Source organism: Quercus lobata, chromosome 2 (assembly GCF_001633185.2).
Source record: "Quercus lobata isolate SW786 chromosome 2, ValleyOak3.0 Primary Assembly, whole genome shotgun sequence".
Lineage (NCBI taxonomy): Eukaryota > Viridiplantae > Streptophyta > Magnoliopsida > Fagales > Fagaceae > Quercus > Quercus lobata.
Genome location: NC_044905.1, coordinates 16,111,243 through 16,128,504, shown reverse-complemented (window position 1 = coordinate 16,128,504; position 17,262 = coordinate 16,111,243). Strand labels below are relative to the sequence as shown.

The following is a 17,262-nucleotide window of genomic DNA, read 5'->3' as shown; positions in this document are numbered from 1 at the left end:
TGATACCTCAAATGAAGTGTCCATACTTTTTAGATGGTTACTAAATCGATGCACTTGTTTATGGGGAGGTATCATCTGGACTAATGAGTCCAGTGGTGGGCCTGAGTGGATTGAATTCTAGTGAGAGTGTCGGTAGATCGACTCGTTTTGCAAATTTAAAATACTTTTTTTTTTTTTTTCAAATTTAAAATACTTTCAATGTCGTAAAGATGTATCAACGAATATCTTTCTTTTTCTTTGTAGTTTCGTTTGTGTATTTCTTGGTGTCCATAGGATATAAAAAGGAAGTACTGAAGATGGGGAATCACTCGTAAAACTTGAACCAATAATTGGGCATCAGTGACTATTAGTCAAAATGATTCAGAAAGGCATCCTATTAAAAAATTGTCATAAAATGCCTTACAACTCACAACATAGAAATTTAAGACACGGATATATGAGTGGACATCTCAATCTTCCATGAATCTGGCTGAATTCAATTTACATAAAGGTAAACAAAAAATGCTGCAATATTTTCAATGATTTCGCTTTAAAAATCGAATTTGGAACCGGGGCCCCCCGGCCCAAAAAAAAATTTAGTAATTTAATTTTCAGTAAAATAAAAAAATAAAAAAAGACTTGACCCTCCCTTACTTTGTAACTTGGGCCCCTCCAAAATTATGAATTATCAACCTAGTCTATGTAAATCTTTAAAAAATAAATGTAAAAAAACAATAGTGATATGTGTATAAAGAAATAATAGTGTCTTGTCTTTTGTTTTTGTTGGTAAATGATTGCATCTTAATATATTAAGGAATAATAATTTTTGTGTATTTGTCTTTGAAAGTTTCTTAATATTATATGGACGTGTATTTGAATTTTTTTTTTTTTTTCGCTTATCTCCGACCTCTCTGGCTTGAAATCCTGAATCCATTCCTGATTGAAACTGTCTTGGAGATTACGGATTCGGGTTACAGTAGTTTGAGATGGAAAAGTGAAGAAATATATTAGTGTATTTGATGAATTCACATGCCATTGGCCAATGAAAGCTAAAAGAAAACCTGGAAATATCGACCCTTTCAGGAATCAACACTGTTTTTTTGGGCCCCATTTATATTCTCATGCTGGCTTTGGGAGAAACATGGACTCAATTTATTAAAAATCAGCTTTTCTTTCTTTTCTTTTAATATTGTCATCATTTTGATTAAATTGTAAATGACACCCTCAAAGTATGTGTCATATTAATATAGTGCTTTGATTTTAGTCCTTCCATCCATGTATATTGTTGAGGTGACTGTTGCCACATAAGCTCAAAACATTTTTATTTATTTATTTTATGAACTTAAGCTCAAAACATATTATCGTTTTGAGTCATAATTAAACTATATCAACACATTTCTATTAATCCATATCATCTATATATATATATATATATACATTTCTATTAATCTTTATGTATGTAGGTATAGAATGACTATTTCAAATCAAAGTTATTTAACATCAAGGTCTAAAATTCAAAATTTTAAATTTTAAGGGACAATAAGAAATAACTCTATACTTAAAGGGGGCAATTTACAATTTAGTCTATAGTGTTCTATACCCATGATGAGAATTGCTTATGGATATATTCTAAATGATAAAAACATGTTTTTGGGTGAAATATATTAACAAAATTTTCTAATATGAATAATAACAATAAGTTTAGAAATATAAAAAATTTAATGACTATGATGACATGTTTGTAATTGGTGCTAAGTAAAATTCAAAGGTTCTTCACAACAGCCGTCAGCGTAAAAGGAAGAAAAAAGAAAAAAAAACACTACTTTCGAACATAAATTATCTAATTGCAGCCCTAAAAAAAGAAAAAAGAAAAATAGGTCTATTTCGTATGAAACACATGGTTCATTCCCTCTTTTTAGCTATGTACATAGATTTAGAGAACTCCGCCCACCCTCCTTTTAGATATGTTTTCCTCCCTATTTTCAATAGTACAATGGCACAATTAATACCATTTTAATATATATAGGGACATGATACTTGATACAACTTACTAGAATTAGTACATATTAAAATTTGTGTAAGTGGTAGCCAAATAAAATCCTGTCTTACTACTTGTATTCCAATTTATACTCCACTGTTGCAATATACTGTGTTTGGACTTCTTTTTTTAATTTTAGTTACTATATAAGGGGAAAAAAAAACATGGGATAGATTGCAATTGAACTATAAACATAAAGTAAAATACAAAGAGTAAGACAAATAAATTTAATTTATGATGTGTTTTAGTGAAAGTGATGTTACCCAAATCACAACTTATCATCTTGGTAAGTCATGAAATCGGTAGTATCCTTGATGCTTAACACTAATGAACACTAATTGCAGTCATATTAGCGGACACAATTTATTCAAGGTGGCTTCATGGCAGCTGCTTTCCACAGTCCTAAAATAGTGAACTTTTATAGCTTATATAAACCGATAAGAACCATATCGTTTTTTCATAGCAGCACCAAACGAGCTAAGGAGGTCTAGAGTAGGAGGGTTAAACCAAACCAAACAAAACAAAACCATGATGATGAACAACAGAACCTTGAAGAAGACAACTTCAATGGGTTTCCAAAACCCTCCTCAAGCCGCAACATATTACCCAACAAAGTCTCCTCTCATTGAATTCCCCACCTCTCCTCAACTAATCTTTGGGCAAGAGATACTTCATTTCAGTCACCCACAGCATCCTCTGTCGCGAATTGACCTGCCTGACCTGTTCACCTGTTCGGGCTGCAAGGAGTTTGGTGCAGGCATGAGGTTCACTTGCCAACAATGTGAATTTCAGCTCCATGAGTTTTGTGCCAGGGCTCCTGATGCTCTCAAGGGCCACCCTTTCCACTCCCACCACCAACTTTCTTTCTATTCTAAACCAGGTAAGTATAAAAAAAAATTAAAAGGAAACAAATGATTTGCATTTATATATTTTTTTTAAATGATGACCAATTGAACTACAAGACTCTTGATAACTATAGCTCTAAAATTTGGCCACACCAAATTGATTTTAATGCTAACTATGTTAATTTTCTGCTTAATATTTTTCATTTTAGTGAAAGGTGGAAGTTCAAAATCGAAGTGTGATATCTGTAGTAAGCCTATCAAAGGGTTTGCTTTCAGATGCAATGCCTGTAGTTTCCAGATGCACCCTTCCTGCGCTATGCTATCCACGACCTTTAACACCCCGGGCCATGTACATACCCTTAGGCTTTTACCTGCATCAAATGGCGACCTTGGTTTTGTGTGTGGTGAGTGCCAGAGGAAGAGGTCAGGCCGAGTATACCATTGCACTGTTTGTGATTACCATCTCCACGCGGTTTGTGCTAAAGATATGATTAATGGGCTCCATGACAATGGCATCAAGGGAGTCGAAAAGCCAAGCATGCTAGGGACTGCGGCTCGACTTGCGTCTCAAGTTTTCGTAGAGTTCATTGGAGGAATAATTGAAGGTCTTGGCGAAGGTGTTGGACAAGCCTTTGCTCAAGATATTATCAAAGGAAAGGGCACTGATGGCACTAGTGGCACTACCAGAAGAACTGAGTAAAGTTACTATATGAAGTTATAAACTGTATTATAATTAAGTTTTTGTATCTAAGATGGATCAGTGTGCTTGGTATCGTTTATACTATGCAGCTTGTATATAGCGGTTTCTTAATTTGTTATTAAGGGTTAACTGCTAAACTAATTTGAAGTGTGTTAAAATTGTGTGCGCTTTGCAGTCAGCAAATATATTCAAGAAAACTATTTTAATTAATTGTATTTGCTTGCAGAACTTTCATATTTCGAACAGAAAAGCTAGGCCCTGACAGTGAAAAAATGTTCTTTAAATTCTTGCTTACCTTATTTAATCCATTCCTTATAATTGGATTATGCATGCATAATTAAAAGCAAAACCCACCTCTCGTCAGCTTCATGGCCAAGGCTCGGTTGTGTGACCCCACTGATCAGACCCACCTTACATAATCATATTAATTTTCCCATGTGTTTTATTTTTTACAATAATTCTTTCATACTTGTTAGTCGTTATTATTTAGTTATTATTTATCTATTGTACACATCTCACTTTTGATATATGAATTTTAGGTGTGAAATTATGAATGTTATGTGTACTGAGTTACCCTTTAAAGATCAAATATAAAAGCTATTAATGACTAGGCTCAATCTTTATATCAATTATAATAACTAATTATAAAACTAGCTGAACAAAAGCAAAATTTCTTCATTATGTTGCAGTTACACTTCAAGGAGATGCCTTGGCTAAAGCAGTCGGAATAATCAGAAGAAAGCAAAGCACAAAAAATTCCTTTGCTAAGTAATTTTCTTGGACATGATGAAATTCTAAGAGAATTTTCAAAAAATGATAAAAGAACAACTTTGTGGTTTTGTTGGAGAACCCTCAATTCAAGAAGATGCAAATTTTATAAGCTCCAGAATACTAAAGACTATAAAGTTTATACCCAAGGAAATTAAAATATCCTAAAACATAAGTATATATGTTTTCTCTCTCCTTCACCAGGGGAGAATATGATTTCTTTATTTTTAAGTTGAAAATGATAGATTTTAGCACCCTTCTTTTTTTTTTTCTAATTTGTTATACCAGAAATATTATGTTTTCCAAATGTGCATGGTGATATTTTGCTAAGAAATATTTTTCTCCCTTTTTTTTTTCGAGTTCCAAAACTGAAGAGTGGTAGCGCAAAGATTAGTAGGTTTAATTAAAGGTGGCACTTGGTTAATTAATTAAGTTCAGCCGCAAATACGTACCATTAATCCTGAATGTGGATTGTGAGGGCGTGACAAGACAGGATAGAACCGATAGTTTATGTTTCTTATAAATAAAAGTTCTGCCTCCATTTCGATGAACCAAAGCTAATAATTTAATTTTTCTCAAAAAAAAAAAAAAAAAAGCTAATAATTTAACAGTTTATCAAAAAAGCTAATAATAAAACAAGAAATTAGCATTTCTCAGAGTATCAATCAGTGTATAATGCAACGGTGGTCGGAAAAAATGCTTAGGTACTAATCCAATTTAATTGTGCTAGCATGCATCTAAGAAACTTAAAAACAGTGGGACCTAGCTACCACTCTAAATATTTTATTTTTTATTTTTGAAGAAAACCTACTTGAAAAGCTAAAATCATTAAAAATAAGATGCCTTTAGAAACAAAATTCTTTCTCAAAGATATAGAAGATTGGATCCTAGTGATGATATACAGGGGTGTGTATGGATTGAATTGAATTGGGTTTGAGATTTTTTTTCAACCCAATCCAACATTTTCATGTTGAGAAATCTTTAATCCAACTCAATCCACGGAAAATATAAAAACTAATGCAACCCAACTTATAGGGATCAAATTGGGTTGTTAGGTTGAGCCATTTTGTCAAAGCCTTAATAAAAATTGAGTTTTTTTTTTTTTTTTTTGGATAACATAAGAAATCTTTCTAAAAAGATCCCTTTAAACCCGTCTTTAATCAGTAACTAAAACCTACGAGCAACTCATGTGACCCCCACCCACCGTACTAGTTGACAGGAAATTTAGGTGCATTCACTCCTAATGGACTAAGAGATTTATGCTCGTACCCGGGAGCAAACTATTTTAAACTAACTATTCAATAAAAAAATTAGGATTTACACAAATAGACCTAATATTCTATACTTCCAAAATTAAATCTCAAAATACCAAAATATACTAAACTAACAAATTTAAACAAATCCTCAAAATCTAATATAAATCAATCTAACAAATTCAAAATACATACATTTCTTAAATTATTAATAGCGTGTGGGTTAAGTTGGTTGGTTTACCAAGGATGAAAGTTGTGCTAATTTAAACCCAACCCAAGCTTTAAAAAAAAATTTTAATAATAATACAAAACAAAAATAAAATAAAATAAAAAATTTAGAACCCAACACAACCCACAAAAAACCAATTCAAAATGTCCGGTTGAGTTGAATACACATGCAGTACATCTCAAATAATATATGTAGGATTAGTGGTTCAGTTGGCAACAATAGTGTTATTATAAAAAACAATGCTTGGGACATAATTTTTCTCAAAACTTGGTAAGGTTGTAAGTTATGCATGTTGCAATATTACTCTCACATATATAGATCCATCCTAACAAATTTTTATTGTGCACCAATCATAACATGTCATCTCATCGATTATGAAAAAACAATTTCTTTGATACCTAATCACTTCACTCCATTGTTTTTAATGAACTTTTTAGTCATCAAATACCATGGCTAATTTCATGGCAAAACTAATTTCTTGCTCCGGAAATGGGAAAAATATTAGCCTTAATCCAGTAACTCTCTTTCTCTCGAAACAGTCTCAAGTTTTCAGTGTCCCATTTCTAAGACCCATTTTTTGAAGACTTACGTAGAACTGTAGAAGTGTTTGAGTTCTATTTTTTGAACTCAATTGAGTGAGAAGAAAAGCTTTGCAACTATTCCTCAAATATGATTTGTTAACTGGTGCTTTGATAATGTTCTCCTTCCAAATCAGACTCTTGTTTTCCTCCAAATGGTTTGTGTGCATAGCTTTGATCATTAAAGATAAGCATGTCTTTGAATATCCCGTTTACTGCTTCAAATGCATTTATATGATCCATTGGTGCTTCATCCCAAATTATCAAACTTGCTTGAAAAATTAGCTCAGCAAGTTGGGTCCTTGTTTAATACCACATGTTGGCATTCTCAAGTGGATTAATCATTAATGGGGATCTCACATCTTTAATAAGTTGTACATCCTCCAGTGTTGTGAAAATTTGGTTTGAGCGAGATTAAAGAAGAGATAAATTAACACAGTCATTGAAGCAATAAACAATTTTGTACTTGCATATCAGAGATAGCTAAGCACTTAATTAGTAATAGAGAAACAGTACTATCCCTAGTCAATTAACCTAGCTTGATTTTAATTACTCGTAATTGTATACCTTGTTTAATATCACTTGTTGACCTTCTCAAGTAAATTAATCATTAATGGGGATCTCAAATCTTTAAGAAGTTGTACATCCTCTATGTTGTGAAAAAATCGGTTTAAGCAAGATTAGAGAAAGAGATAAATTAACAGTGTCATTGAAGCTATAAACGATTCTGTATAGCTGAGTACTTAATTAGCACTAGAGAAATAGTAGTAAGAGTTGAACTTGTACTATCTCTAATAAAATAACCTAGCTTAATTTTAAATACACGCATTTTGTATATCTTGTCTACCTTCAGGATTTTGACAAATAATCTCATATAAAAAACTTTGGATTTCTGACCATTTGGATTTGCTGTATATGAATGTAATAAATAAATCTGAATTTCAAATCCATCTATATGGAGTAATAAATCTGAATTTCCACTTTGGATTTTGAGTAATAAATCTGACTTTTTCATCTATTTATTATTGCCATTGCATCTTCCTAATTTTGTACCATGTACTCTGGACTTCCTGTGATTACACGTAGCAAGTAAAACAATTCTTCTTCCCAATGAGATGGTTTGTTGTGTCACTTCCAACAACATCACACATTTTTGTAAATGTCAAATTGTAGATCCCTTGGCCTCGTGTGTTTTGCACTGACTCAATAGTTGTACTTCAAATGAATAAAATTTCTTCTGTTGAAATCTATATGCATATATTCCCTTGTTGTGATGAATTCTCTTTAAGTTTGACATATTCATATATTATTTTTGTAATAGATATTGTTAAATTATTAATTCTTCTAAAAACTTAAACTATTAAAAAATTGTGAATTTAATCATTTAATAATAGTTCTAACTGATATCGCAATGAAATCCATCTTTTCCATTAGGCTTTGCATTGCCATTAAAGTTGGATGAACATTACTAAAAACGTTGTAGTCTTTTAGTTCCACGTCATTCTTTAAGCTCATCTAGTTTATTGAGTTTCAATGTCATTCAACATATGTATTGTATTTAATGTAAATTATTTGTATTTATTGTGCATATAATCAGTCTTCAATTATGATTTAAATTTCTATCTTTTCAGTCGAAATATATATATATATATATGATCTAAATCAAAGCATATCAATTAACCTTGATTCAAGACATAATCAAGACACCTAAGTCAACTCTTTCTTGTACATATACCCCAACAATACATAAAAGTAAAAACAGAGATGCTTTCACAGTAAAGAACTCAAATGTTCTATTCTATTTTCACAATATAACCGGCGAACTGGTTTTGTTCCTGAATCTCAGTCTGTCATTGTAACTAAAATTCTTGGGATCTGATGCAATGAATTTGAACGAGTCTTGATCAGCAAGGAAGGTATAGGCCGCATATTGCTGCATGGATTTACCCAATATGAAAGATCCGACCAGTAGGATCACACATGAAGGCACGTTTAACACATCCAAGAGATGCAAATTTGCTTTTATTATAATATTATTAGAGAAGGAATGAACTTGTCCAAGCGTGATGGACTAGTTAAAGTGATCAAAGCTTGCCCTTGACTCATTGCAACAGTTATGAGAAACCCCTCACGAAGCAATGGTCCATTGCCGTTGCAATGGGAAAAGTCTGGTGACACTGAAATTGTCATTGACTTTTTCACCAAAACTATGTATCTTTTGTGTTTTGGTATCGTTGGTTATATGGAGTCTGGTTTTGTGTTCGATCCAATTTGTGACTAAACTTGACTAAGAGTTACGGTTTTAAATGGGATTTTTTGTGAAGCCATGGACTAGTTGTTTGGGATATATATGTCGCTTCAAAATTAGGGTTATTTGATATACCATCTTATTGTATTACCGCCCATATATTATTTTCTCTAACATAATGAAAATTGTTGCAACTCCGTGGATATAGGCATATTGTCGAACTATATAAATCTTGTGTCATGTGATTCTTTGCGTGTTCTTTTCTATTTTTTGCTTCTCATAGATTCTAGGAATTAGGCTAAATTCCTAACAAGTATATACCAGTGAAGTGAATTTGTGAGATATGTGAATTTTTGTATGTCTAGCAGAATTACTTGCAATGATATGTTTGGAACCAGTATGTTGTTATCCAGGCCTAGTGCTAGTAGTTATCTTATACCCTCATGTTCACTGTTTGTTGCTAAATGGCTGTACACATATGTTTTGTATACTTGTATTTCTAGTGTCCTAAAGTTTTGACACTGATAACTTCATTTATTAAGGCCTATTATTATTTCAACTGCTAGAATATGGTGCCGACCAAGGGGAGCCAATATTGTAATGACTAATGAACCAAGCTTGGACCCCCAACATATATCAATAGCAGACAAGAATCATGACAGATCACACGAAGAAATAGCCCGTGCCATAATTGCTTAAATTAAAATATAGCAGACAGTCACGTTACGTAAGAAATAGAAATCAAAGCCCAACCCCATTGCTTAAATCTGATTAGAGACTTCACTAATTTTTTTTATATGATTAACAGAAAGTCTAATGATCTACATGACTTTATTTATTTATTTTTATAAATAAAAAAATCATTATTCAGACCCAGAATATTTCCAAACAAGTCAAAACATTCAAATTAACGAGCCAATGGGCAGAAAAGAGTGACGTTTGTTTATTTTGGAGTGATTCTAATGGAATTGTTAATTGCAGAAATGCCAATATGATTTGAGAGATCGGAAGCATAAAGAGAACTTCCTCTATCTTCTTATTTCATTGCGACAAAATTGCCTTTTCAAATCCTTGAAGATAGAGTTTTGATAGGGTGCAGAAAAGTCCAAGTATTAATAGAAAGTCTAATAGAGTGCACTAACCAAACTAACTAGTAATAGTAATCAATTAAACATGATACAACTGTCAAGAGTTTTGTAATTCAACTGGCTAACATCTCCTAGTGTTTCCAATAAAAACATTCGAGGTTCAATTCCCCTTATCCCCAACTATTGAATTGACAAAAAATACATGATGCAACCAATGGCGCCCACGTAGGATCAATGAGTAAAACTCTGAGCGTGGACTGCATAAAAAATGCCTTCTAAGTTCTAACAGTCGGTAATATTTGGTAAACAAGTTCATAATGCCAGAGGTTAATGCTTTAGAAAAGCTGATAATACGTTTTAGAATAAAGTAGTTCACTAACCATGTTCTAATATGGAGCTAATAGTCAAAAGGGTAAAAAGAAAAAGAGATGAGCATATCTTCTAGTCCGGCTAACCAAGCATTGTCTTCAATTTCCACGTGAGGCACTAAGAGTTATGTACTCCAAAAGTCCAAACACATCAAGAGAACCAGGACCTTCTTACTGCTTCAAATTGCTGAATTAGTAAGCTATAGACCGGGAAATCATCAGGACTTACCATGAAGTTTCTTCACTTTTCAATGGAAAAGAATACAACTTAGAAAAGTCCGAGTCCCCAGAAAAGTCCGTGTCCCCAAAGCAAGTGGGCAAGTATAGACCAAATGCCTCTTATTTTAAATATAATTGAACAAATATTTCACTATTAAATCATGTGATATTGTCACTAATGAGATTGACCCAAACGATCAACTTTTTTTAGTGACAAATTTACATAGTAAAACCTAGAATTATGATGCCGTGACTTATATAAGAAACAAAAAAGGGGGGAAAAACCACATAAATTAACCAAATTAAACCTCTAATGACACTATACATGCTTACATCTTCTCAACTTCTCTATTTCCCTCCATCCCAATCCAACAGCTTGTCATCAATGAAACTTTCCATCCTTCTCCTTGCTTTCGCTCTCCTAAGGAATGTCACAGTCTACAGCGTCTTAAGAGTTGAAGATTTATAAATTCCAAAGTCAAAAGAAATATCACCTATTTTCCAGCACAACTCGACTGAAAAAAAGGGTTCAGAGTCTATGATATCCCAGCTCTTAATTTTGTTAGGAAGAAATATGCAGCATCTGGATCATGCCATACCTGAACCTGCTTTAATGTCCTTGTTTCTCAGTTCAGCCATGCAGCTCCTGTTCAACTCCTAGGTCCCATTTTCAATAAGTAATCTGCATTAGATATCTGAATCAACTTGCACTTTTGTCTGACCCTGAGTTGTTACTGGCTTGTTTTCTTCTTTATCCAATATTCATTTCCTGTTAACACTATTGTGTACCATATTCTAAATTCTCCCACTTGAACGGAGCAACTAAGCCAATGTCTGGCGCGCCTCGGAAAAACACACAGACACATACGCAAACAGCAGCTATGGCAAGCATTGAGTGAATGAAGGGACGCTGAAGCAGTCCTTGTGAACCTGCAATCCTCATGTCGTACTTTGTTGCCTTTACAGCACACCTAGCACAAGATCTGGACCCTTGTTTGAATTGGGAAATCTTATGCTGCTGCTCCATTGTCAACTGTGGTTGCTCTATCTCATTACTGATTGTCACTGAAACTTGACTATTCTTTCTGTCAGCAAGTTTACGAGCCACCAGCTTGTTGTAAGAGTGATTACTCCTCATCATAGCATAAGCATATGGCGACTGCCCAGTTGCATCCAGAAGAGAATTCCAGCAGCTCAATCCAATCTACAAGAGTAAGGAAAAGCAAAAAGGATAAATAAGAATCCAAAAGAAAAAATGCAAACCCATATATCTCAGCAGCTTTGCTTTTCTTTTAATGTTCAGTGATCAAGACAAGCCATCTAAATTACAAAAGTACTGGTAGTAAGTAGTAGAATACCTCCAGTGGATCGCTTGTCAAAGCATCTATCATCTCATCCGAACCTGATGTACAAGCAGCCAGATGTAGAGGTGTAACACCACCAGGTCCTGTATAATTTGGGGGAAAAATATATTTCTTGGAGGCATCATTACTGCTAATAATAAAATAATGGATGAGCACATCAACCATCTTCCTGCACCTCCTTTTAACTGCCCGGTTCAAGAGCTGAATCTCAGATAGTGTCTCCAATGATTCCTTTGACAGCTCATCCCCATCCAAGTTTCTTTCAACCAGCATGTCTAGCAGTGTTTTCACCAAAGCACAACAGTCCCTTTCAACAGAGAATGTAAGTAAAAATTTGTGCCGGCTAAGTGAATAATCAGGACCCCCAAGCATAGAAGAGTTCCCTTTCCTTTGGAAAAGCCATCCAAGTTCATTCAAGAAGTGCAGAATCTCCTCCCGTGATCTTGGCCGCCCAAAATCATTAGTATTGTCTTCTAAAATGAGATCACAATCTCTTGTCTCCAAATCAAACTCAGATTCGAGGAGCCTCAATTCTTTACATATGATAGAATCAGCTATTATCACAGGAAAACAGTTGCCCTTGAAACCATTTTCTACCTGTTCATAATATTGGTATAGGTTATGTAGGATGTAGATTTTTCAAGGATTCTATTCAGAGTTCTGAATGGAAAACTAACATAAACGGAAGAATTTTTTAAGAGTATTACCTCAATGAAACAGCGACCAACAACACCAGGAGATGCATTGTCAATTTTAAAATCAACCAAGTTTATCTCATCACATGCGGTGTCTTGATAGGTTGATCCCGTAATTTCCTTTGATGTGTAGCCACCCATATAAGTGCAATGAATCCTGCACAATTTATAAACTTTTAAAAACAGACACACAAATTAACAGACATATCTTCACACAAGAAGCACATTTTACTTACTTGGTGCCATGATTAGACAAATTTCTCCCCTTTAATAGAAGAGAAGTTTCTTGCCCACCCACAACTGCCAAAGGGGACACCAAAATCAACTCCGGGGAACTCCATGTTCTCCAGGATTTGCATAAACGTATCTTTCCTGCAGAACAATATAAATATCAAGGTGTCAACAATCACAGGAAAATTATCCAAATATCTAGTTTATTTATGAACCATCAAAATGGAACCAATTTTTTCATCTATGTTCATCTGGAGGGTATAACATCGTTTATTAATTCAAATAGATTGTATAAAATCCCAACTTGAGAATTCAGAGGAATACATTTATCAAAAAGCAGAGAGTCCATAACCTTTAAAAAAAAAAAAAAAAAAAATTATCCACCACTACCATTAGCACTCACCATCTTTATGTGATGCTAATTGGCTCCCTGCATGAACTATAAACCTCCCACTTCTCCAAAAATCAGAGTCTGAAGATTGAACAAGAGCATTGACACGCTCAAGAAGGTTTTGTTCAAGCTGCAAAGAACACATACACCCTGCAAGTGGTCAGCAAAGTGTATACATAAATTTTCTAACTGGCATTACAACAGTTCACTCACTTGTTCCCAGGAAGCGGATGACATAGACACATAAATTGATAGAACCACACAACCAGGTCTTATGTAGCTCTCCATTTCTGATGGACTGTTAGAAAGCCAATTGTATATCTAAAAAAGAAAAACAATTACATTATTAACAGTCACCAAAAACATTATTAAGTCTCCATGCCAATTGAAATAACAACAAGAACAAGCGTAAAAATAAACCATAAACTCCTCACCTGTGTCCGCAGCGACCCTGGGAAATGACTTGGATCCTTGTCAAATAGTTTAAAAAGTATTCGACCAGTACGATCCTGCAGGAGGAACCATACAATCATTCCATACCCATAAGACATTTGGTAAACTAAATTTCAGACACCCTAAGAAGAAAAGAAAGGAGCAGCAACCAAGTACTTATAAAGCCCAAAAAAAAAAAGCATGCAGTGTCAAGCTACCTGTGTATCAGAATTCAGACTAGAAGGTGAATGATCAGATCCAGAAGAAGTATACCCAGCTTGATAGGGAAAACTTTGAAATGAACCAGCTTCACCTCCCGTATTTGATCCTCTAAAAAGATCAAAAGGCCTATTACAATCACGAGCTCTGCTAGCTACAACATTCGCATTAACCCCTCCACTAATTAACATTTTCTCAGGCTTCATAGTTTCCTTCTTGTGCTGCATTGGGAATAGCTTTGGAACAGCAGGAGGAGAATACGAAGGAGACCTCTCTTCAATTGGATTACTGCTGTCAGATGAGAAATACTTCCTAGAAGATGCCAGTTTTGGCGGGCTATCATTCTCGGGTGAGGAGCTGAATAGCTGTAAAGGTAAATTTACTGGCATTTCTTGAACCTGACCATCTGAATCTTCCATAGGAGACTGGTAACTGCTACAACTTCTTGCCCCTCCAACCGATGGGAACTCAAGAGGTCTCTTTTGCAAATTGGAACCAGTAGCCTGGTCACGGCTAGTCATCTTAGCTTTCTCGCTGTCACTGCTCTGGCTGCTCTTTTGAGATAGCATTCTAAGAGCATCAGGAGCAGATGTTGCTAGAGTAGTTGATAGACCAGTAAGCAAGTCCATTGTTGATGGAGAAGATGGGTTCCCATTCAATTTGCTTTGATGTTCCAATGAATTATGATCAGGAACTTTCCTATTCAAACTTCCTAAATTGGGCAACTTTGCAGCAAGGTCCACCGGCAAAGGTAGCGAATTTATCTTACCAAGAATCTGAATGAGCTGGTCTTTATCTGGTACAGAAGAGCAATTGATATTGTTGTCCTGATTTTTCCCTATAATTCAAAATTACATAAAATGAGCATGATATTAAGACTCAAGAGAAAGCCATACATCAACTTAACCAGTGTCATTTACCTTGCACACGAGCTATAGCAGTCAACAAGTTAACGATATCCAAATTTGCACTAGTTCCATTATCACGATTTCCAGGGAGTAACAAGCGTGAGGTAACATCCTCCGGTTGGGTTTTCCTTCTTCGTCGATTATGCCCAGCAAGTCTACGCCTACAACTCCTCTTGCCCTCATCAAACTCAGAAAGGGGATGAAACCTGCAAAAAACGCCAAGCAACAAAGAGACTAAACACAGCAGCACAACAATTTTAAAACCACTCATAAGTCATTACCATAAACAACCAAAAAATCCAAAAAGGGGAGCTTGTCCTTGTCCAACCTGCTACACTGCTGGCAGAACCTCTGCATCTGATTGGCAACAAGGGCTCTAGTAGCTTTGCTGTGAACCTCACACACCTTATGGCGGCGGTGATAGTCTTTCGCACTAGACAGATCCTCCTTACAGTTATCCACCTGACACATGGGATAGTTCCCTCCTCCGCCACCGGCACCGGCACCGGCACCGGGAGATCCCGGCCGGACCCTTTTGCTCGGCCTAGACGCAGGGACCGGCCCAGCCGCATCCTGCCCAGGCTCCTCCACAGAATTCGAGCCACCCCAAAGATTCAAGTTCAACCGAAGCCGCTCATCCTCTTCTTCATCCACAGTCAACGCCATAGACTCCTCTTTCCTTTTCTGCTCCATTTGAGCAGCAACAGCAGGAGTTCCCAACCGCAATAACTCCTCGGCATCAACTGGTTTCGCAACGAATCCGACACTATCCCAATCCCAAACCTTAGGATTCCAGTTATCCCTAGTGTTTTGAAGCCCAGTTGGTGGTTGTGTGAATCGTTGTTGTGCTTGATAATTAGGCAGATCACGCTTCTTCGCCATGGAATACCGACTCGCCAGTGTCTGGTGGTGGTGTATGAAAAGGGGCGGAGCAACCTGTGCACCTGCCTCCTCCATCTCTCTCTCTCTCTCTCTCTCTCTCTCCCTCTCCCTCTCTAAACTCTAAACGCAACCCTCCACAGAGCTACCTATATGTTACAAAAGAAAAGCAAATAACAATTAAAATAAAAGTCAAGAAATTTATCCATACATGTGTTCTTGCTAAAACAAATTCAACCTCAAACAAAAAAACTGAAAAATCATTATGACAAACACAAACGGAGATAACAAAGACCAGAGCTTTAAGAGTTAAGAATACAAAAATAAGAATAAAAACCTAATCTAGGACATAATTTCACGGCTATTAACACGGTCACACAAAGATTCTAAGTCCTACCTACAGTACAGTATTATATACATGTAACGAGAATAAATAGCTAAATAATCGAAATTCACAACTGCTTACCTTCACAGAATTGTAAGCTTCAGCCACACGCCCTTAGCGAGAAAAAGAAGGAATCTTGAAATTCATCATCATAACCAAAAACCAAAAACCCAAACTTTTCCTATGTATTAACCGAACCCAGATCTATGTTTTGTATTCTTTTTTTGTCTTTTCAAATTGTAACTAAAACAAGTAATCTTCGAATCTGAAATCTAAGACTGTAAGAGCTGTGCTCAAAAGCCACTCAAAAACCATCACAGATTTTTTAGCAGAACAAGAGAAAAGAAACAAAAAAAAAAACCGATCTAGTAGAAACTAAAACACAGAGAGAGTCACACCCAAACACAAACAATCTCTTCCGCAACTATAATGTTTTACTTTTGCGTTTCAACTTTTTTTTCCTGTCCTTGCCTTCTAACAAACTCTTTCTTTTTCTTTCGGTGTTGGCAGAAACCGTAAATTAATGAAAGATTGGGGTTTTAGTAGGGGCCGCACAATTCAGACGAAGAATCTAACACCTTTACTAAATCAACTTTTACTTTTTAAAAATATTTGAGAAAAAAAAATAAAAAGAATTAAAGAAGGCGTTAAAAACGAAAAAGGTTTTGACGTTCACACACAACGCAACATTTACACAACCGTCCGTAGTAGTCCGTATACTCTATTGGAATGTGAGTAGAAAAAGTAAACCAAACCTTTGTTTCGGCCAATATTTAATATTTTACAACCCTTATCGCTTCCCATCTGACTCACGTATTCCAAAGAGTAAGTCAACTTTTTTTCTTTTTTTTTTTAAGATATGATAAAATAAAAATAGAAAAATTCGGTTAAAAATATATTAGAATTTAAACTTATAAATTATAAGTATGTTTACTGTTACTAATTTTTCCTAATTTTGATATGTTTTTTTCCTAATTTTTCCAATTTTTACTAGTTTGATTTTCGGTTGAACCAAACGGTTTAGTCCAATTTTTAAAATAACGTTTATCATACATGACGAGTGAGAAAATACTATAATAAGTATTCGTTTGAAAACAGTTTATTTAACTCTTTACTGAAAATATTATAGATATTAGGTTAAAGTTAAATAAAATAAATAAGTGACTTATGTGAAACTTTCAAATAATAAGAAACATAAGTAATAAGTTGGCTTATGAGTACATCTTAAACTGATACTGAGTCTTGAAGACGCACAACAAATTTTGTAACCTGTTTTTCTTGTTGTGGTTAGTGTACAAGATTCGCATCTAAAAGTAATATTACATTAATTACCATTTATAATCTCAAATATCGTTTTAAAAATTATAAATTTTTTTAAGTTTATAATATTGTTGAAATTACAACCCAACCAAAGAAATTAATAGGTGAGGTCCCCCAAAATGTTT

The 17,262-nt window shown here is 34.7% G+C and overlaps 2 protein-coding genes across 2 annotated transcripts; one reads left to right on the top strand and one right to left on the bottom strand.

Moving 5' to 3' along the window:
* Positions 1-2,482: 2,482 nt before the first annotated feature.
* LOC115978194 (diacylglycerol kinase theta) lies at positions 2,483-3,736 on the top strand. The gene is made up of 2 exons (XM_031100212.1): positions 2,483-2,897; positions 3,072-3,736. Exons 1-2 carry the CDS (start codon positions 2,546-2,548, stop codon positions 3,560-3,562), a joined length of 843 nt encoding a protein of 280 aa, XP_030956072.1. The 5' UTR covers positions 2,483-2,545; the 3' UTR covers positions 3,563-3,736.
* Positions 3,737-9,878: 6,142 nt separating this feature from the next.
* Positions 9,879-16,502, bottom strand: LOC115974731 (squamosa promoter-binding-like protein 14). The gene is made up of 11 exons (XM_031095228.1): positions 15,899-16,502; positions 14,882-15,581; positions 14,566-14,759; positions 13,645-14,483; positions 13,429-13,503; positions 13,208-13,315; positions 13,007-13,124; positions 12,609-12,744; positions 12,385-12,529; positions 11,672-12,274; positions 9,879-11,517 (listed from the first exon to the last, which is right to left on the bottom strand). The coding sequence occupies exons 2-11, from the start codon at positions 15,508-15,510 to the stop codon at positions 11,092-11,094; spliced, it is 3,273 nt and encodes a 1,090-aa protein (XP_030951088.1). The 5' UTR covers positions 15,511-15,581; positions 15,899-16,502; the 3' UTR covers positions 9,879-11,091.
* Positions 16,503-17,262: the final 760 nt, after the last annotated feature.

Excerpts from the sequence above, each read along its gene's own strand:
- LOC115978194 (XM_031100212.1), top strand. The coding sequence starts at position 2,546 with ATGATGATGAACAACAGAACCTTGAAGAAGACAACTTCAATGGGTTTC. Across the intron at positions 2,898-3,071 it reads TTCTTTCTATTCTAAACCAG|TGAAAGGTGGAAGTTCAAAA; the intron begins GTAAGTATAAAA and ends TTTTCATTTTAG.
- LOC115974731 (XM_031095228.1), bottom strand. The coding sequence starts at position 15,510 with ATGGAGGAGGCAGGTGCACAGGTTGCTCCGCCCCTTTTCATACACCAC. Across the intron at positions 12,745-13,006 it reads ATTAGCATCACATAAAGATG|GAAAGATACGTTTATGCAAA; the intron begins GTGAGTGCTAAT and ends ATTGTTCTGCAG. Across the intron at positions 12,530-12,608 it reads TTGTCTAATCATGGCACCAA|GATTCATTGCACTTATATGG; the intron begins GTAAGTAAAATG and ends TAAATTGTGCAG.